The sequence below is a fragment of the Hypanus sabinus genome, chromosome 21, assembly GCF_030144855.1.
Source record: "Hypanus sabinus isolate sHypSab1 chromosome 21, sHypSab1.hap1, whole genome shotgun sequence".
Lineage (NCBI taxonomy): Eukaryota > Metazoa > Chordata > Chondrichthyes > Myliobatiformes > Dasyatidae > Hypanus > Hypanus sabinus.
Window position 1 is genome coordinate 17,573,391 of NC_082726.1, and position 25,025 is coordinate 17,598,415.

The window sequence follows — 25,025 nt, forward strand, 5'->3', positions numbered from 1 at the left end:
ACAAAGCTGAGATGGCTTTTGAAGTGTTGGGATGTCTCTCGAATTCATACCTTAAAAAAAAAATTTAATCTTTTCAGCAACTAGTTAATTGGACTGAGAGGCTGTGTAATTTTGATGTCATTTGATATTTCTGCTTGGCTCACTCTACCAGATAGAATTGCCAGTTGTGGGGGTTTCTGAGAAGGAAAGGTCATTTCCACCGGAGTTAAACATGGCAATGGGATTTTGGCAGATTATTTTTGATGCATCCATGTAGTCACGATACAACTCTACATTTCCAGTAAAAGGAATAGTTTGGCACTAGGAAGGAATGGATTGCAAATATAATTGATTTAATATATTTAGTTTAAATTTTATATATGCTATTTAAAAATATTTATGTATCACTAATTTTTTATACATACAGTGTATATACATTACTGTGCAAAAGTCTTGGGCACACATATATATATATAGCAATGTGCCTAAGACTTAAGTACAGTACTGTATTTGCCAAAGTGGAGCAAAGAAAGAGTTTTAAGCAATGCTTGGATTCCAGCATCTGCAGATTTTTCTCTTGTTCGTTCTAAGAGAGTTTGTAAGATTTACAAGGATGCAAAGGATGTTGGGAATGACAAGGGTGGAGAACTTGGGGAGGGTTGTGGGACTGGTGGCAGAGAAGGAATGCCAAGAACGGTGTGGGTGCAGACACACCCAGCCCTGAGACGCCAGGCAAAGTAATTTGATTCCAATCAATTGGTTTATTAATCATTGCAGAATGTCTCTCTGGTGCTTCCCACTCCCTCCCCTCTCCCTAACCATGATTCCATTCTCCCTGCCCATTTTCCACTCTCAGTTCAGAACCAGGTTTATCATCACCCACATATGTCATGAAATTTGTTTTTTTTAATGGCAGCTGGACAGTGGGATACATGAAATGATGACAGTGATGTGCAAAAGTCTTAAGCACCATAGAGATAAATATATATATGTGGTGACCCATTTCCTGGCACATCCGAACCGGCTCACAATTAGCCAGCGTTCCGGCTAAGGGAGATAGCCTACGAGGGTTTGCAAGCACAGAGCTTTGGAGCCTCTGCGCCACGGGGGACAGGTCGAGAGAGGCTTAAAAGTGAGGCTGAAGATTTCGAATAAAGTTTTTTCTTCGACTGCAGTTACCGACTCCGTGTCGTAATTTTAGCGCTGCATGTAGAACACCGCTACAATTGGTGACCCCGACGGTCCAAACGATTTTTGGACCAGAAATGACCGACGCCGCCTCTTCATGCGGTTTCGTTGAAACTGCCGGGTTTCTGGACACACCGACCGAACCTATGGTTCCAGCAAGCCGAAGCCCAATTCCACGTTCGCCAGATCACCTCAGAAGACACCCGCTACTACTACATGGTGAGCTCCCTCGACCAGGACACAGCGGCCCAGGTCGCGGAGTTCGTACAGTCGCCCCCGGCAGACGGCAAGTACACGGAATTCAAAGCCCTGCTCCTCAGGACTTTCGGACTCTCACGGCGCGAGCGGGCTGCCCGTTTACTGCACCTGGATGGCTTGGGCGACAGACCTCCATCGGCTTTAATGAATGAGATGTTGTCTCTCGCCGACGGACACACACCCTGCCTCATGTTTGAGCAGGCATTCCTGGAGCAGCTGCCCGAGGACATACGCCTGCTGCTGTCCGACGCGGATTTCAGTGACCCCCGGAGGGTGGCAGCCCGGGTGGACTTGCTGTGGAACGCCAAAAAGGTGAGCGGGGCATCCATCGCACAAATCTCCCAGCCACGCTCCCAGCAGCAAACCAGTCCAGGCCCGGCCGCAGAGCCCGCCAACCCCAGGGGCAGGGGTGGGGGGCCCAACGAACATTGGTGCTTCTACCACCAGTGGTGGGGCGCAGAAGCCCACCGTTGTCGCCCGCCCTGCAAGTTCCCGGGAAATGCCAGGGCCAGCTGCCGCTGATGGCTACGGCGGCTGGCCATCAGGATAGCCTCCTGTATGTGTGGGACAGAAGGTCAGGACGCCGGTTTTTGGTTGACACCGGTGCCGAGATCAGCGTTTTACCTCCGACGAGTTACGACACCCGCAGCAGGGCACCAGGGCCCCCCCTGAGGGCCGCAAACGGCAGCACAGTAAGGACCTATGGCACCCATCAGGTGCAGCTACAGTTCGGCTCCAGCCAGTTCACGTGGGACTTTACACTGGCCGCCGTAGCCCAACCGCTTCTGGGTGTGGATTTTTTGCAGGCTCACGGCCTACTGGTCGACCTGCCCAAGAAGAGACTGGTACACGCCGAGACCTTTCAGACGTTCTCCCTGGGTGCAGCCCAGTTGCCAGCCCCTCACCTCGGCTCCATCACGCTGTCCGACAACGACTTCACCAGGGTCCTGGCGGATTTCCCATCGGTTCTGGCACCGCAGTTCACAGCGGCCATGCCCCAACCCAGGGACCACCCCTCCACGCCCACGCTCGGCAGCTTCCCCCGGACAAGCTCCGACTGGCGAAGGAGGAGTTCCAGAGGATGGAGGAATTGGGGATCATCCAGCGGTCCGACAGCCCATGGGCCTCCCCCCTGCACATGGTGCCCAAAGCGACGGGAGGCTGGAGACCGTGCGGTGACTACCGCAGGCTGAACGAGGCTACCACACCGGACCGATACCCTGTGCCGCACATTCAGGACTTTGCAGCAAACCTGCACGGCGCACAGATCTTCTCCAAGGTAGACCTCGTCCGAGGGTACCATCAAGTCCCGATGCATCCTGACGACGTCCCCAAAACGGCTCTCATCACCCCGTTTGGCCTTTTCGAGTTCCTCCGCATGCCGTTCGGCCTGAAGAATGCCGCACAGACGTTCCAGCGGTTAATGGACGCGGTGGGACGGGACCTGGACTTCGCGTTCATCTATTTGGACGACATCCTCATAGCCAGCAGCAGTCGTCAGGAGCATCTGTCCCACCTCCCGTCAACTCTGTGCCCGACTGAGTGGGTACGGTCTTACAATCAACCCCGCCAAATGCCAGTTCGGACTCGATACCATTGATTTCCTGGGCCGCAGGATTACTAAAGACGGGGCAACCCCTCTGCCCGCTAAGGTAGATGCGGTCCGCCACTTCCCCCGACCCACCACGATCAAAGGCCTTCAGGAATTCGTAGGTATGGTCAATTTCTACCACCGCTTCCTCCCTTCAGCTGCCCGGATCATGCGCCCCCTGTTCGCCCTGATGTCAGGTCCAAGCAAGGACATTACCTGGGACGAGGAGTCCGCCGCCGCTTTCGTTCAAACGAAGGAAGCTTTGGCGGACGCCGCAATGCTAGTACATCCCAGCATGGACGCCCCTACCGCCCTCACAGTGGACGCATCTAACATGGCAGTCGGTGGGGTGCTGGAGCAACTCATCGCAGGTCGCTGGCAACCCCTGGCGTTTTTCAGCAAACACCTGCGGCCACCCGAGCTCAAGTACAGTGTTTTCGACCGGGAACTGTTGGCGCTTTACCTGGCAATCCGGCATTTCAGGTACTTCCTAGAAGGTCGGCCCTTCACCGCGTTCACGAACCACAAACCGCTTACCTTTGCGTTTACGAAAGCATCCGACCCCTGGTCGTCCCGCCAGCAACGCCACCTGTCCTACATCTCTGAATACACGACGGATGTCCGGCACGTCTCGGGTAAGGACAATGTCGTGGCGGATGCGCTCTCTCGCCCTACCGTTCATGCCCTTTCCCAAGGGGTAGACTTTGAAGCACTGGCAGAGGCACAGCAGGCAGATGAGGAGATTCCGAGTTACAGAACCACAGTCTCCGGTTTGCAGCTCCAGGACCTTCCCATAGGCCCAGGTGAGAGAACCCTACTCTGTGACGTCACCACCGGCCAGCCCCGTCCCGTCATCCGGACAGCCTGGCGGCGCCATGTTTTCGACTCCATTCATAACTTGGAGCATCCCTCCATCCGGACAACTGTCCGGATGGTTTCCAGCAGGTTCGTTTGGCATGGACTCCGCAAACAGGTCAGTGAATGGACCAAAACGTGCATGCACTGCCAGACGGCCAAGGTGCAGCGGCACACCAAAGCCCCACCACAGCAGTTCCATACCGCCCACCGGCGTTTCGACCACATTCTTGTGGATATCGTGGGCCCCCTGCCAGTGTCGTGCGGAGTGCGGCACCTCCTGACTATCGTAGACCGGTTCACAAGATGGCCAGAGGCGGTCCCGCTCACCGACACCACCTCCGAATCTTGCGCCCGAGCCCTGATCACCACCTGGATATCTCGCTTTGGTGTACCGGCCCACATTACCTCCGACTGAGGCGCCCAGTTCACCTCCAGCATTTGGTCAGCTCGAGCCAGACTTTTGGGGACTCAGCTGCACCACACAACTGCCTACCACCCACAGTCGAACGGGCTAGTGGAGCGTTTCCACCGTCACCTGAAGTCGGCCCTCATGGCCCGCCTGCGATGAGCCAACTGGGCGGTCGAGCTTCCCTGGGTCCTACTCGGCATCCACACAGCACCCAAAGATGACCTGCATGCCTCGTCGGCCGAGTTGGTATACGGCACGCCCCTGGTCTTCCCCGGGGAGTTCCTACCAGCCCCACGGGGGCAAGAGGAAGATCCAGCAGCAGTCCTGGGCAGCCTACGCGAGAAGCTCAGTAACCGGGCCCCCATACCCACTTCACAGCACGGGCGGAACCCGACCTGCGTACCCAAAGACCTGCAGAACTGTAAGTTTGAGTTTGTACGAAGGGGCGGGCATCGGCCACCGCTGCAGCGGCCATACGAGGGGCAGTTTATGGTGCTCCGGAACAACGGGTCCACGTTCGTGCTGGACGTTGGGGGGAAAGAGGAGGTTTTCACGGTGGACCGACTCAAACCGGCCCATGTGGACCTGGCGCAACCGGTCGAGTTTCCGGCACCTCGGCGCAGAGGCCGACCTCCCAAGCAGGTTCTGGCCCAGACTGTGGACATTGGGGGAGTGTATCGCCGGTTCTGGGTGGGGGGGGGGGGGTTATGTGGCGACCCATTTCCTGGCACATCCGAACCGGCTCACAATTAGCCAGCTTTCCGGCTAAGGGAGATAGCCTACGGGGGTTTGCGAGCACAGAGCTTTGGAGCCTCTGCGCCTCGGGGGGCAGGTTGAAGGAGGCTTAAAAGTGAGGCTGAGGATTTCGAATAAAGTTTTTTCTTCGACTGCAGTTACCGACTCCGTGTTGTAATTTTAGCGCTGCATGTAGCACACCGCTACATATATATGTATGTGTGTGTGTATATATATCCAAGACCTTTGCACAGTACTATAGGTCTTTATTCCTTATGACATTGGAAAATGAGGGGCAATCTTATTGGGAGGGTTTAAAATTATGAGAAGAATAGGTAAGGTGGACAGTTAACAGCCTTTTCCCCAGGGTAGAGGAGTCCAAAATTCAGGGGATAGTTACATGGTGAGGGGGACAACTTTTTCACAAAGAAGGGTGGTGAGTATATGGAATGAGCTGCTACAGGAAGTGGTTAAGGCAGATAAAATATCAATTAAGAAGCTCTTGAATAGGTACATGGAGGGGTGGGGCTCAGAGATATGGGCCAAATGCAAGAAATTAGGTTTAACCGGGTGGATATTGCGTTGGCAGGTGGGTGTGTTGTATTGCTGTACATATGTACATGAGCTTGTGTGTTTTTGTTAGAGCACACCCACTCACATACACCAACTACACAAAACATTTAATTAACTATTTATGAAAATTCTTAATTCTTAAACACAAGAAATTCTGCAGATGTTGGAAGTCCAAAGCAACACACACAAAATGCTTTAGGATCTCAGCATCCATGGAAATGAATAAACAGTCGATGTATGTAAAATTACAGAGGATAGAAAGTGAAATCTGAGGACATTGGTTGAGATTTCAAAGGAATGCAACTAAAGCATGCAAAAGGAATTGAGCAGCAGAACACTTTTACAAGGCTGTTGCTTTGTTCCGAAACTTTTGAATGGTCCATTGTGCAAGAACATGAGCTGTGGCCCTTTAACTTATCTTTGCACTGGCCCTTGATGTTTTTGAGTCATTGCTCTTCCATACTAGAACTATAAAAAGTGATTTTCCTGAGCTGATTTCCAGTTTTAATCCCAGGCACTGAGCAGACAAGCAGAAACATCAGGAGTGCAATCATTGTGATTGCAATTTCTTGAAAAACTGCCAAGGTGTATGAGTGAGATATGATACGTGAAGAGCGGTTTCATTTCAAAGACAACTTAAACATCCTGCCTTATCACTTCACAGCTGCAGTGTTATCTGGAGGAGCTGTTCGGAGACAGGTTTACTGCAGTTTTTCAATCTTAAATATAGTATAAATATTCCATGCTTTCACCATTGATTTACTGAAATCATGTGAGATGGTGTTTACAGGGCGCCCTGAAGAAACTGACAGTCTTGAGAGTAACCCTTTACTGTTGACATTTCAGTGGATGAATAAGTTAGGGTTGATTCTGACGAGGTGTGAAAATGGTGTATTCAAACTCTTATGCAATTTTATTTCAATCGTTATTGTGGAGGTGGATAGTTTGAAAATAAGTTCAACAAGCAGAGATGGAAGTAGGTGAAAATAATGCTCATTCACCTTCTAGGATATCCACAGCTGTAGCTAATCTCATGCGTATTTACCAGGATTATATTTGACGATTCCTTTCTGCAGTGGTTTGGAACACCTTATGGAATGTGTTGTTCACACTTCCCATGGATCATTTGTCTTCATGGCTTATCGTGTCATACATCCAAGTATATCAAAATTCTATTTAAATTCATTGTCAAAGTACATATATGTCACCGTATACGACCGAGCTTCATTTTCTTGTGGGCATACTCAATAAATTCATAATAGAATAATAAGCATAGTAAAATCAATGGAAGACCATCTTTCTCTTGTTCAACCAGTGTACAAAAGATAATTCAAATACAAAAAGAATCAATCAATCAATCAATTAACTAACAAACAAACAAGCAAGCAAGCAATAAATATTAAGAACCTGAGATGAGTCCTTGAAAGGGAGTCTATAGCTTGTGGGAAAAGTTTAGTGATGGGGTAAGTGAAGTTCTCTCCTTTGGTTCAAGAACCTGATGGTTGAGGGGTAATGACTGTTTGCTGAACCTGGTGTTGTGAGTCCTGAGGCTCCCGTACCACCACCTTGATGGCAGCAGTGGGAAGAGAGCATGTCCTGGGTGGTGGGGATCCCTAATGATGGATGATGCTTTCCTGTAACAGCATTTCATGTAGATTTGCTCAGTGGTGGGGAGGGCTTTGCCTGTGATAGACTGAGCCAAATCCACTACTTTTTGTAGAATTTTCTGTGCAAGGGCATGGGTTTTACCATGCCAGGCTGTGATGTAGCCCCTCAATATACTCTTCACCACACATCTATAGAGGTCTGGTTGAAATCTGATGTTGATATACAACCCTGACAAATAGGAAACCAATAAAATAAAAACCTTGTGAGTCTTTAGTTACTGGCAAGTAAATAATACTATAGGATTCTGAGGCAATGATGATTTTGAGGATTATCTGTATCATTGAGTAAGATGTTGCAGTTGACTCTCCACTGTATCTATGCCTCTTATCATCTTGTGCATCTCTATCAAGTCGCGTCTTTTCTTCCTTTGCTCCAAAGAGAAAAGCCCTAGCCAACTCATTCTTTCCTGGTAAGACATGCTGTCTAATCCAGGCAATGTCCTGGTAAATCTCCTCTATACCCTCTCTAAAGCTTCCACATCCTTTCGATAATGGGGCAACCAAAACTGAATGAAGTCTAACAAGGTTCCTGGTATGTGAAACTGCCATAATCTGCTAGCTGAACATTCAGAATTCCTGATATCTGAGCAGCTCTTAACTAGATAGCATTTGCCGTGTTGCTGTTCTTGTACACCCTTCCTCCATTCCAACTCACTGGGGCCTCAGTGTCCTCCTGTTCCCTTTTGATCCACTGGTGTTCCATTTGCTTCCATTCTGCTCACCAGGGCTTTGGTTTGTGCATTCTCTCTGCTGACCAAGATCCCATTTTCCATGTTCCTTTTAAGCATATTTAATTCACTTGGAACATTTATTATAATACTGTGTAAAATGAAAATTAATTCAGGTCACATTTATTGTCATGTGCACAAGTATGGTGAGGTGTAGGTGCAATGGAAAACTTGCTCACAAATAGCATTGCAGGCAGGTCGATACGAACAACATCCAGAAAACAAGTCAAACATATATTATACAGGGGAAGATAAAACTGTACAAAAACAAGACTCCAGTGCAAAAAAAATAGAGACATAATTTCATGGTAGTGAAAAGGTGGTCCATAATGCTCAGTTGCTAAAGTGGAATGAATGTTGTACGGGTCAGTTCAAGAACCTGATGGTTGCAGGAAAGTAATTGCTCCTGAACCTGATGGTGTGGGACTTCAGGCTTCTGTAGCTCCTACTGGGAAAAGGATGTAACCTGCATGGTGATGATAGATATCACCTTCTTGAGGCAGTGCTGCTTGTAAATGGTGTCAGTGGTGGGGAGGTCTGTGCCTGTGTTAGACTGGGCTGTGTCCACTTCTCTCTGCAGCCCTTTGTGTTCCCATGCTTTGGAATTGTGGCTCTAGATTGTGATGCGACCAGTCAGGATGCTTTCAACAGTGCGTCTGTAGAAATGTGTTTTAATGTTTGACGTAACATTATATGGGAGTGCTCATATTGAATAACATCCAGTAGCCTGGAAAATTTGTTAAACAGGCACAGCATTGTTCTTTGTGTACTGGATTATTAGAGTTTCATTGCAGTACTGTTGGTGACTTAGTCTGTAAATTGCAAAAAAGGTATCTTTGCATTCAACTTTGACCTCAGTGTTCTGTTGTGTTGTACTGGAGTAGATCATGCATTCCATCTCTTACCCTAAAAATGCAGAGCAGGCCTATCCTGCATCTGAGCTCTGCTTGTTTATCATGACTCCATATCCTTAGATGGATATATCTATAAATTTCTATTATAAATATTTGACTAGTTTTAGCAGTTTTGAGAAAGAATACTCCAGATACACCCCCTTTTCACACACCTGTTACATGCATGAAGAACCCAAAGCATCCTTGACTGGCCTGCCTTCTCCTTTCCATCAGCCCGGGGTTATTCAAACCCTTGGCATTCTCTTAATTGGATCAGGTCCTGTTCACTAATTGACCTTGTGCTTTATGATCCTCATTGGTTCATGTTATGTCAGAGGACTCTTTTCAGCGTTCTTATCTATTTTTACAAATCCTTCTATGATTTTTGCCTTCATATCCCTGCAGCTTTCTACCCCCTTGCAACCCTCTAAGCTACCTGCCTCACATCCAATTGTTGAATTCTCTCCCTCTATGTCTCCTATCAATGCCTCTTTTTTCTATAAGAATGGTCCTACTTCTGACTAGGCTTTTGGACACCAAATGTCCAATGTGGCCCAGTGTCAAACTTGATAACGTTTCTGTGAAGTATAGACCATCCACAGGTAACAAGCATGTTCCATTTTTACATTTAAAAGTTGGAAAATGCACAAGTCACTTGCTACAATAACCATACCTCCACGGTATTGTAATGAATGGCACTAAAAGCTCAAAAGAGTGATCTGACAGAACAGTTGCTAAAAGTGGAAAGAGTGAAAACTAGTTCTGCCATTTGTAGGAACAAGTGTGTGTCTGGACATCAGACTTTTGAATTTACTTACACAGAAGTTTATCCATATGTAATGTGTCTGTAGTCAGACATATGTAACCAGGTGACAGCCTGTACCTCAAAGTTTCTCATAGTTAAAATCCTATACGTGTGCTTATTGTTGGCATTGCATATTAATAGGAAGATTTACTGAACTCTCGCTTTCCTCCAGTTCATACAGTTGCTTCTGATTTAATGTATGTTCTAAGAACATGTTTAAGCATACAGAAACAGAATATAACCGATGTTTGAACCTGCTTCATCATTCACTAAGATGCTGGCCAATCCTTTGGCTCCACCTTTCCTAATCGTTTAATAACTTTGGGTGCAAAACATTTAGCACGGACTTGAATATAGTCAACTACTTACTATCCAGTTTCCTAGGAAACTCATCACTCAGAGTAAAAAGCATTCCTGATTTTTGCCTTAAATGGACAGTTTCCCATCCTGAACTCTGCTGCCTGGACTCCAGCAAGATGACTCTCTTCCCAACCTGGGCCCACTGACCCCTTGCTTATGGCATTGGTCCATAACATAAACAAAGTTGGGAACCCCTGGCATAGAACAACATACACAAAATGTTAGAGGAACTCATCAGGACAGACAGCACCTATGGAGGAAAATGAACAGTCAACATATTGAGCCAAGACCCTTCATCAGGTCTGGATAGGAAGAGGATAGAAGCCACAACAGAAGGGTAAAGGGGAGGGGGAGGAGCAAGAGCTAGCAGGTGATAGATCAATCCAGGTAAGGTGGTAGGTGCATTTTGGGGGCGGGTGGGTTTAAAAGTGAATAATGCAAGGAGCTGGAAGGTGAAAAATGGAAGAAACAATCCTGTCAAATGCTCTCAGAATTCTATGTTTCAGTGGTATTTTTGATCTCACGGAACAAACTCAATGCAGGAATCATTCAGATAACTCACACAATGCACCACCTCCAATGCGAGAATATCTTTTGGGTCATAAGACCAAGCTGCACACACGGTCTCAGGTGTGGACTCACCAAAACCGCGTTTCATTGCTCCCTTGCACATACTTCATACTTACTGCACTGCATCGTCTAATATCCTTCTTGCTGCCAGATCTGCATTTTAACTCTGCTTTGTGAAACACCGCTCCTGGATCTCTCCGTACACCAATCTTTCATATTTGCTCACTGTGGAAAAGAACATTCTCTATACTTCCAACCAATATGTCTAACCTTGCACTTTTTCATATATTGCTCCTCTTTCCTCTCCCATTTTCATTACCACCTAATATCTCTTTGCTGAAAATGCTGCTGCCATCACTAGAGAAACTGGGCAAAGTAATGTGAACGAAATCCACTGACCAAGATAGCTTTCATTTAAGGATTCTAAAAGAAATATCTACTGATATAGTGGATGCATTCATCATAATCTTCCAAAGAGCGTTACAATCAGGGGAAATACCAGAAGATTAGAAACCTGCCAATGTAACACCCTTATTCAAAACAGGGAGGGAGACAAAATGTAACCAGGTAGGCTGGTTAGCCGAATATCTGTAGTTGGTAAACATTTAGGATTAGTTATGAATAAAGTAGTAGCAACAATTCTAGAAAATCATAAATGATTCAGGCAGAGTATTTGTAGCTTTATCATAGGAAGTCATGTCTGATAAAATCAATTAGAGATCTTGAGGAATCCTAATCAGAGGAGGACCATAAGGTATTGTAGCAGAATTTGGCCATTCAGATGTTGAGTCTAATGATCATGGCTGATTATCTTTTTAAACCTGATTCTCCCATCTTCTCCCTGTGACCCTTAATTCCATTACAATTCAAGAATCTATCGATATCAAGTACACGCAATGACTTGGCTTCCACAGCCCAATGTGGCAACAAGGTCCACAGATCCACCATCTTGTTGAAAAAATATCCTCATCTCAGCTGTAAAGGGACACACCTGGATCCTAGACTCTCCTACCAATATAAATATCTTCATCCATCCTATCAACAGTATCGGGTATGTTTCAATCAGGTCTCCCCACCACCACCCATCCTTCTGAACTCTATCGAGTGCAGGTCCAGAGGCATTTCTATTTCTAGAACCATTCTTGTGAAGGTCCTCTGGACCCTCTTCAGGACCAACACATTTTTTCTCAGGTAAAAGCCCAAAATTGCTCACAATGTTCTAAATGCGGTCTAGCCAATGCCTGATAAAGTCTCAGCATTACATCATAGCTTTTATGTTCTGGTCTTCTTGAAATGAACCAGTAGGCAGTTTACATTCGGGCTTCAAGAAGGCCTCACAAAAGATTAACTCAGAAGATAAAGAGCCAGAGGTTGAAGATAATATATTGGCTGACGGGTAGAAGCAGTTATTAGGGATAAGACCGTTACAGATTGCCAACCTGTATTCATTGTTGTACTACAGGAGTCAGTCTGGAACCACATCTATAACGGTGTATGGTAATAACTCAGATAAATTAATTCAATGCTAAGGATTGCAGCATTTCAAGAAAGCAGCTCACTGTCACCTTCTCAATGGCAACTTGGGATGGGCAACAAGATGCTGACTTAGTCTGTGGGCTGACTTAGCCCAAGACTTGAATCAATATTTTTTTTAAAGGAAAATAAAAACTGCAGGGAACACGAAAATAGGTGAGAAGGCCTGTTACAAGAAGAGTACAAACAATTTAATGAGAGGCATTAGTGGGTTAATTTATTTGACGAGTGGAGAAGAAAGTGAAGAAATTTAAAGTTGTTGATTTTGAAAGGAAGAACAAAAGAATAGACTATCATTTAAATAGAGACAAACTACTGAAGGGTTTGGGATCCGCTTGCATAACACAGAAGGTTGGCACACAAGTGCCGCAGATATTAGGAAAGACTAATGGAATTAGAACAAAAACAGAACTTGGTCTAGATCCCAGCTTCTGAGATCTCTTATGTCTTTCTAAGAATGATGGAATGTTGGCCCTTACTTCAAGGGAATTGGAGTACAAGAATTAAGTCTTACACAATGGTGAGAACACATCTAGAACAATGCAAACATTTTAGGCCCCCCTAAGTAAGGAAGTATAATAAGTGGCCACTTTATTATGTATACCTGTGTATCTGCTTGTTAATGCAAATATGTAATCGGCCAATCACGTGGCAGCAACTCAGTAAGTACGTAAAAGCATGCAGACATGGTCAAGAAGTTAGTTGTTCAGATTGAACATTAGATTAGGGAAGAAATGTGATCCAAGTGACTTTGATCATGGAATGAATCAATGAGTCCTGGAATGAGTCACCCCATCAAGGCCAGATGGGGTGGTTTGAGTATCTCAAAAGCTGCTGGTCTGGGATTTTCATGCACAACAGTCTCTAGAAGTTTACAAAGAGTGGAGTGTAAAACAAAAAAAAAATTCCACTGAGTGGCTATTCTGTGAGTGAAAACACCTTGTTAATAAGAGAAGTCAGATTAGATGGCAGACTGGTTCAACCTGACAGGAAGGCACAGTAACTCAAATAAGCATGTGTTCCAAAGGTGTGCAGAGGAGCATCTCTGAACACACAACATGTTGACCCTTGAAGTGGGTGGGCTCCAGCAACCGAAGACCACACTGGGTTCCACTCCTGTACCTAATAAAGTGACCACTGAGTGTATATTTTATTGGAAGTAGTTCAGAAAAGATTTTCTTAGGATACTGATTTTCAAAAATGGGGAGGACTCTCAGGTTGGTTATTCGATGATTAAAAACTGAGTTACCACTTCTGCTCCTTTGAGTAAATAGCAGCTTGCCGATCAGAGAGAATTATTAGGATTAATACTGATTAGTCATTTTGTTAAGTGGATTACCTGAAAAAAAAGTGTGAATGCACTGAACCAAGATGGTCCCAGGTATGAAAGAGTAAACCTCTGGGAATAAAAGATTAAAGATGTTGGGACTCCACTCACTGGAGTTTTGAAGAATGAGAAATGATATTTTGAAGCTTATTAGCTTCAAAATTAGATATGTTGAGAGAATCTTTATTCTTTTGAGAGGGTCCATGACATGGTCTATACTCTGTAAGAGAGGTCATATTTAAAACTGGGATGGTGACATTTTTTAGTCAAAAGGTTTAAGTCTCTGGAACTCTTGCCTCGGAGCTGTGGGGATAGGGACTTTGTGTACATTTAATACTGATGAAATGAGGTTTATAATCAATGAGAGAATCTAGGGTTAAAGGTAAAGGGCAGGAAAGTGGACTTACATCAACCATGATCCCATGGAAAAGCCTAGCAAGCTGAAGGGCCTGCATGGCAAGAACTATTTCCACTTTTTAACGGTTGACAAGGAAATGTAACCTGATGTTTGTCTTGAGACATTAGGATGTTTAGAGGCCTTGTGCTTGTTTTCTGTGGAAGAGTGGATGTCTTGGAAGACACTACCAAGATCCTTAAGAAAATAACCAACTGTATCTTGAGGAATGGAATTCAGATTGCCCTGATCTCTGGAACCAGGAAATACAGACCTGACAAGCAGGGAGGGGTAGTTAAGGGGTAACTAACAAACAGTTTCAATTGAATATCATAACTAATATTCATAGTGAACTACGAAAGGACTCTGCATGGAAATGTTTGGGAGAAAATTGGAGAGAGATTAGAGGGATTACTTACAAGTTGTTTGTCTTTAGAAATTGCCGATTGTAATCCCTTATGGCCCCTAGATAGTTGTTTCTATCTAAGTTAACATCCAGCTTCTTTCTATTATATCCTGTCACAGATTTACATGACGATATCACAACATTATCCGTTCCATTCCTTCTCAAATAATACTGACATTTTGTTTAATAATTGGAAATGTATCAAAAATACAGCTGAATAATTAAAATCAATGTAAGAGCCAGTTCAATGCTTATTTATGAATTCTTTTGCAAAAATCTTTCCATTGTGTATCCCCTTTCTCTCCAATTCTCTTACCCCTTCACTCCTTTCACCTTTCCCTCCCTTCTCTCAGCTATTCCACACCTACCTGCAATCTTGCCCACCCCATTTATTCACCATAACCTTTCCCCATCATTTTTTCCTTCTTTATCTTCAACACTTTATCCTCTCCTCACTCACTGTACTCTCTCTCTCACCTTGCTTTTTCATTCTGTCTTGCTCTTGCTGAGTGCCTGTGATGCTGCAGTGAATGGGTTTTTCACGTTGTCTGTGCTTGCGTATACTTATGCATATGATAGAATGCTTGACTTTGACCTTTGTCTCTCGCTTTCTTCCTTCGTTGTGATGAGTGCTGTCCTCACCTTCGCACTCTTGTTCATTCTCGGCTCCATGCCTGTGTGCTACTTTTCCTTTCACCAGGAATGGACAGGTTTAAGAGGCTCTCTTTTGCTTTTAGTGACCCGGTGACAAACTTAAATAGTCATATATCTGAAACTACTGAGTTCATAAGTGAAATATTAGATGAATTGGCACCACGGGGTTGCTTTGCATTTGTGAGATTTGTGTCAAATCCAGCCATCTTTGGAGCTGGGATATTAATTAGATTTCCTTGTGCTAGAACAGCTAAGCCACCCTGATTTGGAAAAGGCTTAGGATTGTTGATGGCAGCAGCAGATAACAGAAAAGAATGCACAAAAGAAGATGAAAGACCAGTAATGGTAAAATTGTTGTGTACTTAATATGCTGCAAATATCATCTTTCCAATTTTCTGACTTATGTTTTTATTGTTTCTTCTCAGAGCGTACGCGATCCATCTGGAGCATCCATTGCCCTTTTCACTGCCAAGTTACATCAACCCAACAAAACTCTGCAGCATGTGGTCTTGCAAGCCTTGTTCTACCTGCTTGATCAAGCTATTGAAAGGTAGGCATTGCTGACTGTGTCCTTTACAGATCTGCTTACTTAAGAAAGCTATGGGAGCAGAGAGGGATCATTTTATTAAAGCCTTTTAAATGTGAAAGTTAATGGTATTTATACAATTTAAATTCTTAAATGCAATAAAATTGCATCAGATTAAAAGGACTAATAGAAATCTAGAGCTTAAATAAACTTGTTTGTGTCAAATGTTTCTAGTTGCAAACTGGCTAGACTGAAATAGACAGTTTCCATTTGCAACTTTTATTCTTTCAGATTTGTTTTGTCAGGGATTCTTTTGAAATTTGGAGGATTTATTGAGGATGTTTTAAGGGCATAAGAGAATGGAATTATGTTACATTAAAAGATTGTCAGAACACCTGTAGTGCAGCTATTGGAGACACTATATCAGAATTCTAGTAAGCTGGTTCAGTCCTGATCTTGTGTGGTGGCTGTCCGGAGTTAATATGTCTTATGATTGTATAGATTCTCTCCAGGTGCTCTAGTTCCCTTCCACACCCTAAAGGCATGAGATGGAACATAATTGGTCACTGTAAATTGCCCCTAGTTTGTATGTGCATGGTGGAATCTGAAGAAAAGTTGATGAGAATATGGAGACAAGGCTAGTGTAAGGTTAGCATAAATGAGTGCTTGAATGCCTATTTCCATGCTCTCGTACTTCATTATTCCTGAACCAACCTTTAGACAAGGACAAAGTGTTTAGATTTAATGTAAAGTTTAAGCTATAAATCTTACATTAAGATTTAATAAAAGGTTTAAGACAGCCACGTTGGCAGGTAGTGTAGCCTAATTTTAAAGGAGATTAAAATAAGAGATCAAAGGGTGGAGTGCCATGATGAATACCTATTCAGCTCAGTGATATGGATTCCTTAAACAGTTTCATGGCTTTTTCTCAATGTCCCTTGACCAGCATTGCCCAGGGGTAAAAGCAGGGAATACAACGTTAGGTTCATTTTTTGAGAGTCTACCCAGATCCAAAGTTTAAATCTGACCTGAGCCCATGGAGTTTTATTTTTTAGTGATTATCCTTCTCAATTTTCACTAGCTTCTGCAAGACTCTGCAACCAAACACATCATTTTCTCGCCTCCCCTTTCAGCACTTCAAATAAAACATTCCTCTTGCAAATTCCCTTTGTGCTCTCACATTCCCATCAGCTATCCTCCATCCCATGGCACTTTCTCATAAAGCTGCAGGAGATGTCACATCTGTCCCGTTCCACCATCCAAAGATTGAACAGTCCCTTCAGGCAAAGCAGTCATTCGGTGTGTTAGCTCTGTGATCTCCTCCACATTGGTAAAACCAAATGCAATCTGGTTATCACTTAGAGCAGATTCAGTCTGCAAGGCCAACACGGATCTTCCATCACCTGCTACTTCAGTTCTCCACCCCACCCCTCCCTAGCTACCTGTGGGTTGCTACACAGTTATATTAGCTCCAGTCCCCCCCCCCCCCCCCCACAGTCCAAAGACATAAATTGATTAGGCCAGGATTAAATCGGGAGGTTGCTGGGTGGTGCGGTGTGGCCCAAAGGGGTGGATGGGCCTATTCTGCTGTATCTCTATAAATAAATAAATAGAGAGAAAGGCAAACAGACCTACCCACCTGCCTAATGCAAGTCTGAGGAACTACGCATTATCTTCCAACTTTTGGAGCCTTTCAGACTTAAAATATTAGATTCTACATCTTTGGGTAATTTGCTCTTTCTGTCTTTATCAGAACTAGTCATTTCATCTATAGGTCGTCTGTGATATTGGCTCAGTTTTTCTCTCTCTCCATTAGTGCAACTTGACTTATTCAATACGTGTGACAGCTTTGTAGTTCTCAGCTCTGCACCCAATAACCCATTGACTGGAAGACCTCTGCTTCTTATCCCAACAGCAACCCCGGCCTTAGCTTACTACACACATTCCCTCGGTTCTATCCACACCAGCACCAACTCTTCTCTGCAACTTAAAACCATTTTGTTTTGCTTTTTTCCCTGTTCCATCTCAAACGCTTTCTGTTTCTCTCTCCACAAATGCTGCCTGGCCTACTGAGTGTTTCCTGCGTGTTCCGTCTTTATTTGACGTTTACTGATCTGTACTTTTTTTCATTTTTGTATATTTCTTTTGATACCAGATGCATGTAGTTGGGTTCCATAAACAAGCAGCAATGCAGAACCAATATGGAACTTATTTCACATCATCCCAGTTTATTTCAGAACTTGCGCTGAATATTTTTGTACTTTTAGGAAAAATAAGCTCTAATTATTGCCAAGTAACTGACTTCTTTATCAAATTGCCCTCAGTCATTTATTCTGAGCCAAATCAGAATATTTTGGCAGTAACCAGTAAAAAGATGCTTGGGAATTTCTGGAGCAAAATTAATGAAGAGTCATTGTTTCTGAACTCACCAAAATACCTGGGCAAGATTCTGATAAAAACACATTTAAGACAGGATTTTGTGGTTGTATTGGTCAGGAAGAAGTAATTATAGAGCTGTGAATTATTGCATGGATTTATTTGTGTTTAAAAGTGATTAGATGGAAATTAGAAATCCAAAGCTTCGAAGTTTCATTATCCAAAGCTTCAGTCCAAACATTTAATTTTGCTTCCTTTACTTTTCTCAGTTGTATACTTTCTGTTTTGCAAGCAGTAACTCAGATTTATTCTCCTCCCTCCAATTTAAAAAGTTGGATAGTTTCTACAATGCAATCAAATATTTACAGCAAAATTAACAAACCAGGTTAAAATATCCAGCTACAATATTAGCATTAAATGATCTTAAAATTGTTTTAAATTTGTTGCAATTTATCCCTACAGTACAATTTTGGGAACAGTTTACAATGTTTGCATAGATCTGTGAATGAGATTATGTCAATGCCTAGGAATATTACAGTCATGTTCAAAATTAATTTGCAGCATTTTTGAAAAGAATATGCAATCTAAGATTATTGAATTTTAGACTACAATTTTTATTTTTAAAAATTGATATCTTAAGTGTCAGCTGTCTTGAACATGTCATTTCCAGACAAGCTTGATCACATTTTCTATAATCTGATTTAGGAAACTGCATTAGAGCTATAATCAATTTATTTTAATCAATTCTTGCTGTCCATGTCACTTATCTGATTAATTCTTTCCTATCCAAGCATCACATGTAAATAAACAACAAACTTAAAGCACATGCAAAACTTTTCATGAACTATTTAGCTCCCAGTAATTCCTGGAATGTTCATTGTTCCAATGGTTCTAAATTTAGTGGCACTTTTGTTTTCTCAGTTTTGAAACCCAGAGAAATGGGCTAGTGTTCATTTACGATATGGCTGGCTCGGCATACACTAATTTTGAATACGACCTTAGCAAAAAAATTCTTCACCTTTTGAAGGTAAGTCACCAACTGTCATTGGCCAACATATTCTGTCCTGTAGGGGAAGGGGTGTGAGCAGAGGTCTGGGATATGAATGAGATGTGGCCAAGGTCATTGTAAACAATGGTCAGGGGAAAACCACCATTAAGGAAGGTATTTCAGAGACACCTCTACCGTAAGTTTCATCATCAGAGCAAGTATGGCAGAAGGAATGGAACAGAATCTTTACTCCATGAGACAGAATGAAACAAAGAGTGGTTGAAATAGCTGTGGAAGTCAATAGGTTTGTAATGGATGTTAGTAACGAGCCTATCTTTTGAGATGAAGATAAAGAGACCCTGGAAAGGAATGAAAGATCTCTGACTCTTGACTTTTCACGATCTTCCCTTACCACCATACATAAACCAAACAGTCTTTCCAGGTGAAGCAGCGATTCACTTGTCCTTCCAATCTAGATACTACATCAGGTATTCACTGTGCAGTCTCCTCTACACTGGTGAAATTGAACTCAGATTGGGTGATCACCTTCTCAGTCCACAGGGGTAGCCACAAGCGTCCCATTGCCGATCTCTTAAGTCTCCATCCCATTCCCGCTCTGACCTATTGGTCTGTGGCCTTCTGCACTTTTAAAATGAGGCCCACTGCAAGCTTGAGAAACAGTACCTCATCATCCATCTGGGCACATTGCAGCCTCTGGACTTAATATTGAAGGCTACAACTTTAGGTAACTTGATTTCTGTCTGCATCATTTGTCCATCTTTGATTGTGGCCAAGCTTGTCTGTTTCTTTCCCCCTTGGGAGTTGGTGATGTGCCTGGCCTACCCTCCTGCTCGGCATTTTGAAACTCCCCCACTGTTTTGTCTATGTTCTCTCTCTAAAACTGCTCCCATTTACTCATTGATGAGGCAACCTTGTTTATAGCTGATCCCCATGGTCCACCCAAGTTTTACCCCATCAGAGACACCACCTCCCGCCTGACCTTCCCTTCCAAGTTTCTTCTGTCTTCTTGCCAGTTCTGACAAAGCATCTTCAACATGAAACGTTCATCCTGTTTCTCTTCCCAAAGATGTGGCCTGACCTGCTGAGTACATGGAATAGTTGGCCTGCTTTGTTGTTGAGATTGTCTTTATTTTCATTGAAATAATATTTCATTCATGAGACTCAAACAGGAGAAAATCTGTAGAAGCTGGAAATCCTAGCAACACACACAAAATGCCAGAGGAGATCAGCAGGCCAGGCAGCATCTTTGGAAAAGAGTAAACAGTTGACATTTTGGACCGAGATCCTTCATCAGGACTGGAAAGGATGAGGAGAAGTTAGAGTAAGAAGGTGGGGGAGGGGAGGAAGAAGCACAAGATGGCAAGTGATAGGTAAAACCAGTAGAGGGGGAGGGGTGAAGTAAAGAGCTGAGAAGTTGATTGGTTGAAGAGATAAAGGACTGGAGAAGGAGGAATCTGATAGGGGAGGGTAGAAGACCATGGAAGAAAGGGAAGGGGGAAGGGCATCAGAGGGAGATGATGGGTAGGTAAAGAGATAAGGGGAGAGATGGAAACAGGAATGGGGAATGGTGAAGGGAGGGAGGACAATTAACGGAAGTTTGAGAAATCAGTGTTCATGCCATCAGGTTGGAGGTTACCCAGACGGAATATAAGCTGTTGCTCCTCCATCCTGAGTGTGGCCTCATTGTGGCAGTAGAGGAGGCCATGGATTGATATGACCATTAATGAAAAATATTTTTTTGGCAGTCTTCGTTATAGTTCTCAAATTCAGTCATTTTGTGTCAGACCTCGTGTTTGAATCTTGTTTTCATCACGGTAAAATAAGTGAGAAAAAAGCAAGGTACCTCTGACTGACTGAAGCAGAAGTGTTTGCTTTGGTATATTTCCCAGACTCAGCTATCAACTTTTCACAATCTATTGGTGAAATTGAAGCACAGATGAATTTGCATTTAGGCCAAATACAGTGTGAAATTGATATTTATGCGAAGGGTTCATATAATGAAGGTGTTGAATCTTGATGGCTGATGATGGTGGTCATTCTCTTTCCTCCTCCTGCTGCTCCTCCTCCTCCCATTTGCAACACTGTACACTTCAATCTGTTCTTGCTTTTCCCTTGTACTGCCTCAGTGCCCTGGTGATGAAATGATCTGTATGGATGGCATGCAAAACCTGTACCTCGGTACATGTGACAGCAATACCATTCAAGATTGTTTAATGTAATTTCCAGTACACAAGTGAAAAGGAGGTGAAAATATTTGTTAGTCCAGGTTTGATGCAGAAAACAAGAATACTATTAAGATAAAGAGCACAATAATTAAAAAAAACGCAATTAAGTCCTGTAAGATAGCTTAACATTGATTGTATATCCATTAAGTGATGCTGAGCACAGTAATGTCTGTGCATCGGGTGACCCTGGCAGGAAATGATGAAGTGAAGGTGGTGGGGAGGGGGGTGGATTAGTGGGTGGAGGTGTTGATTGGCCTTACTGCTTGGGGAATGTGACCAATACTAAAAAGCCATCCACCGTCTGCACCGAGCAGTGAGGAGTGACGACCAGTTAGGCATGTTGCTGCCAAAAGTTCATGTTGCAGATGAGTGGGGGCACAACTTCACAACCTACTTACCTCATCCAGAGATCAGGATCAGCATCTCTGTTGAACAATGCTGTTAGTCAGTTGCTGTTTAAAATTTAGTTTAGGTGGACATTTGTCACTGAAGTGAAATCTGACTACAACCCATTAATGAATGTTCTTTTTCTCTACCCTTGTGCTCTACTCTGTTTGATCCCTCCCTTTTGTTTCCTGTCTGGTTTTGATTCTGGCAACACAAAGATGCTCCAGCATTAGCTCTGTATTTGTTCTGTGTGCAGCTGATCTCCCAGACTAATCTCTTCCTGTCAGGATTAAACTCCTTCGGAAGTAAAATTAAATCCTCGTAAAGCATTAGCATTTTAACTTGGAAGAGCATCTTTTTGGGTCAGTCAAACTACTTCAGATGATCAGCAATTTATTATTTGATTTATAACACAAAACTTTCTACTTTCAGGGAGCCTTTCCTGCTCGATTGAAAAAAGTATTCATTGTTGGGGCACCTGTCTGGTTTCGATTCCCATATTCCGTTCTAAGCTTAATTCTTAAAGAAAAGCTTCGGGAAAGAGTGAGTACTGTACAAACTTTGTGAAACTCCTGTCATCTGCTTTGTTAGCTGTAATTTTCAGCTTTCTGGTGTCTTCCAATGATCAGTGCAGATGCATAAATATTGCACATGTATCCCGGATTAATGACAGCTCTCCCTGTGTTGCCTTAATGGCCAGATTTACCAAGAATGTACTAAGCTGTCTACTACACTTATCTACGTAACCTAAAAATGTTTGCTTGTTCCACACTGGGGTGCAGTTAATTACAGAAGGCTGAAGGTTAAAGCCAGTTACTGCTCTGCACATGGTTCAAGACTACTGTGATTTGTCGGGACAATGTTTCTCTGTGTCATGATCTGTTACCTACCACATCTGAATTGTGCCAGGAGTCTACAGAACTGTAGCCAACACAGCTTGTGAAATACCTCTGGACATGTTGGGAGTTACTGTGGCTGCAGCTCAACAGCATTTTGTCATAATACATACTCAGCACAGAATAGAAACAATGCACACCTCATCATCTTCTCGATAAGTCTGCAGGAAAACATCTGATAAATAGTTGTCATCTTCAGTAGTTCCTTGGGGTTGAGGTGGGCTTGCCTCTGCTCTGATTTGAAGGTGGCGGAGGAGGGCAATGTGGACCACAGATGGAGCTGTTCCTTGAGGGATGAGTGGCTGCATAATTAGTGAGCTAGTTCACTCTTGTAAAAGGTTATGCTTAATGCACCTATGTTTAATTGCCAAATCAATAAAAGCCTGCTACTTTCTAAGTGGTATCCAGTGCAATTTATTCAGATTCAGATGTATTTACCGCATGCAGTGAAATGGCTTGTTTGCATTAACAATCAAAGATTCTCTGGGCAGCTCACAAGTGTTACCACACCTTCTGCAGTCAAGTTTTTAACTCTTAAAGTCTAGCTGAGGAAATTGCAAGGAGTCTCCTAATAAAGGAGAGTATTTTTAATGTTCAAATTAAATCTTAAATTTCCTCGAGAATTTTTGCAGCTGTGGAAAATTAGGAAGTGCCAGTAGAGTTGCACGATTGTCATTGTGAAGTCAAATCTGTCCACCTTTTCATTAAAATTTCATTGATCTATATACCAGTGGTAGAATATATTAGCCTGTTTAAATATTGAAGTGCCTTCATTGATGGTTGCCAGGAATTGATTGGGAAAGAAACCTGTTAAACTGACTACACAAGAGTTGTGAATGGTAAACACAAGAGATACTGCAGATGCTGAAAATCATGAGCAATGCACACAAAGTGTTGGTGGAGAACAGATGTATCTCCAGAAACATCTTCATCCTCAGTAGTGATGGCACACGGCAGCACTGACAGCAGAACAACTAACTGTGTTCAGTCAAAAGTGCCGAACTGGTGATCTCTCTCAGCTTCCTCCCGAGATCCTCTTCATCAAAGAAGTCTGTCTTCAACTAATTTGATTCACTACCCATGGTGCAGAGAACTGGCTGAGACTCTGGGTGCAGACATCAAAGGTCATGGAATCAGACAGAAACCCACCTGTAATGCTGAAGACTTGAGCCCTAGAATAGTTGTATTGTGGCGACCCATTTCCTAGCGTATCCGAACCGACTCACAATTAGATAGCCTACGGGGGTTTGCGAGCACAGAGCTTTGGAGCCTCTGCGCCATGGGGGGCCGGTTGACAGAGGCTTAAAAGTGAGGCTGAAGTTTTCGAATAAAGTTTTTTCCTTCGACTGCAGTTACCGACTCCGTGTCGTAATTTTAGCGCTGCGTGTAGCACACCGCTACAGTATGCCTTCCACGTTTACACTATTGACATTAACCAAATCTGTTGGAAATTTCTCACATACATCCTTTTTCACAAAAATCAGATTGGATCTAATCTGGTGAATTACTGCCCAAGTCTGCTCATGTTTGTCGGCAAAATGATGGAGGATGGCCCTAATAGTGTTGTACAACGATTCCTGCTCACCACATCCATTGGCATCCTGACCCCATTCATAGCCTTAGTTCAAACATGGACCAAAGTGTTAAATTCTAGAGAGGAAGTAATAATGCTGTTTCAATTTCATCGCCATACCTAGAGAAATAGCTAAAGAAATTAAATGATCTCTGGAGAAGTGCTGTAATGCAATAATTTCCTGTCATGTTCTTTCCTGCTCACTGAACTGATGGGCTGTCACTTACCACACTCTGTTTAATTCAGATGCTATTCCTGGATATGCATTTCTTGTTTCTTCATTAACATCAAGGCAGTGTTTGACGAAGACTGGCATCAAGTACGTTTAAATCTGAAACAACATCAAGGAGACAACTTTGCAATGATTGGAATCATACTTTGCACAAAGGAAGTTGGCTATAGTTATTGCAGGTCAATCACACCAGCCACTGGATATCATTGCAGTAGCTCCTCACAACCGTGTTCTGGACCAACAATCTTCAGCTACTTCATCAAAGGCACCCCCATCCATCATGAGGTCTAAAATGGGTCATTTCACCACATTAAACTCCATTTGCAACTCTTCAGAAGATTTGTAGTAGCAACAATAGCCACAACCTAGGTGAATACAAAAGCAGGGTAAAAATACTGAAATTAATTCAGAATTCTTAATGGCTCCAAGGTCAGAAAGGAATGATGGGTAGTTTGGATGGATGTTTTTATCAATTGTATCTCTTTCAGCTTTGAAATTTTTAGTTGGTCATGAAACCGGAGCCTTTGTGCGCAACAGATTTTACCTACTGTTTGTACAGGGAAAAAAAATTCTTGAGTTCCCTCTTAAATATCTTGGCCCTAATTTTAAAGTATTTTTCCCTTATTCTGGATTCAGAGTCAGTGCAATAGCTTTTCTGCTTAACCCATATCCAGCAAATCTGCTCTCCATTCTTTCCAAAGCAAATACTCCCATTTTGATGTTTGCAGCCCAGACGTTCATGCCGGGTCAAGCAATTCTCCATTCAGGGGAGGTGTAACTTCTTCCCATTTAGTTTTTTTTTGTGATAAAGGTTAAAGGAGCAATAGTTTTCATTCCCCAAAGCAAATAATCATCATGAAGCAATCGTAAAAC

The 25,025-nt window shown here is 43.4% G+C and overlaps 1 protein-coding gene across 7 annotated transcripts in view; it reads left to right on the plus strand.

Annotated features, from left to right (window-relative positions):
• ptpn9a (protein tyrosine phosphatase non-receptor type 9a) overlaps positions 1-25,025 on the plus strand; it is a 248,321-nt gene that overhangs the window by 145,246 nt on the left and 78,050 nt on the right. For all 7 annotated transcript variants that reach the window (XM_059946076.1, XM_059946071.1, XM_059946073.1 and 4 more), the window contains 3 exons: positions 15,354-15,478; positions 18,752-18,857; positions 21,884-21,994. In XM_059946076.1, the coding sequence (XP_059802059.1) occupies positions 15,354-15,478; positions 18,752-18,857; positions 21,884-21,994 (342 nt within the window). The remainder of the gene's footprint in view (positions 1-15,353; positions 15,479-18,751; positions 18,858-21,883; positions 21,995-25,025) is intronic.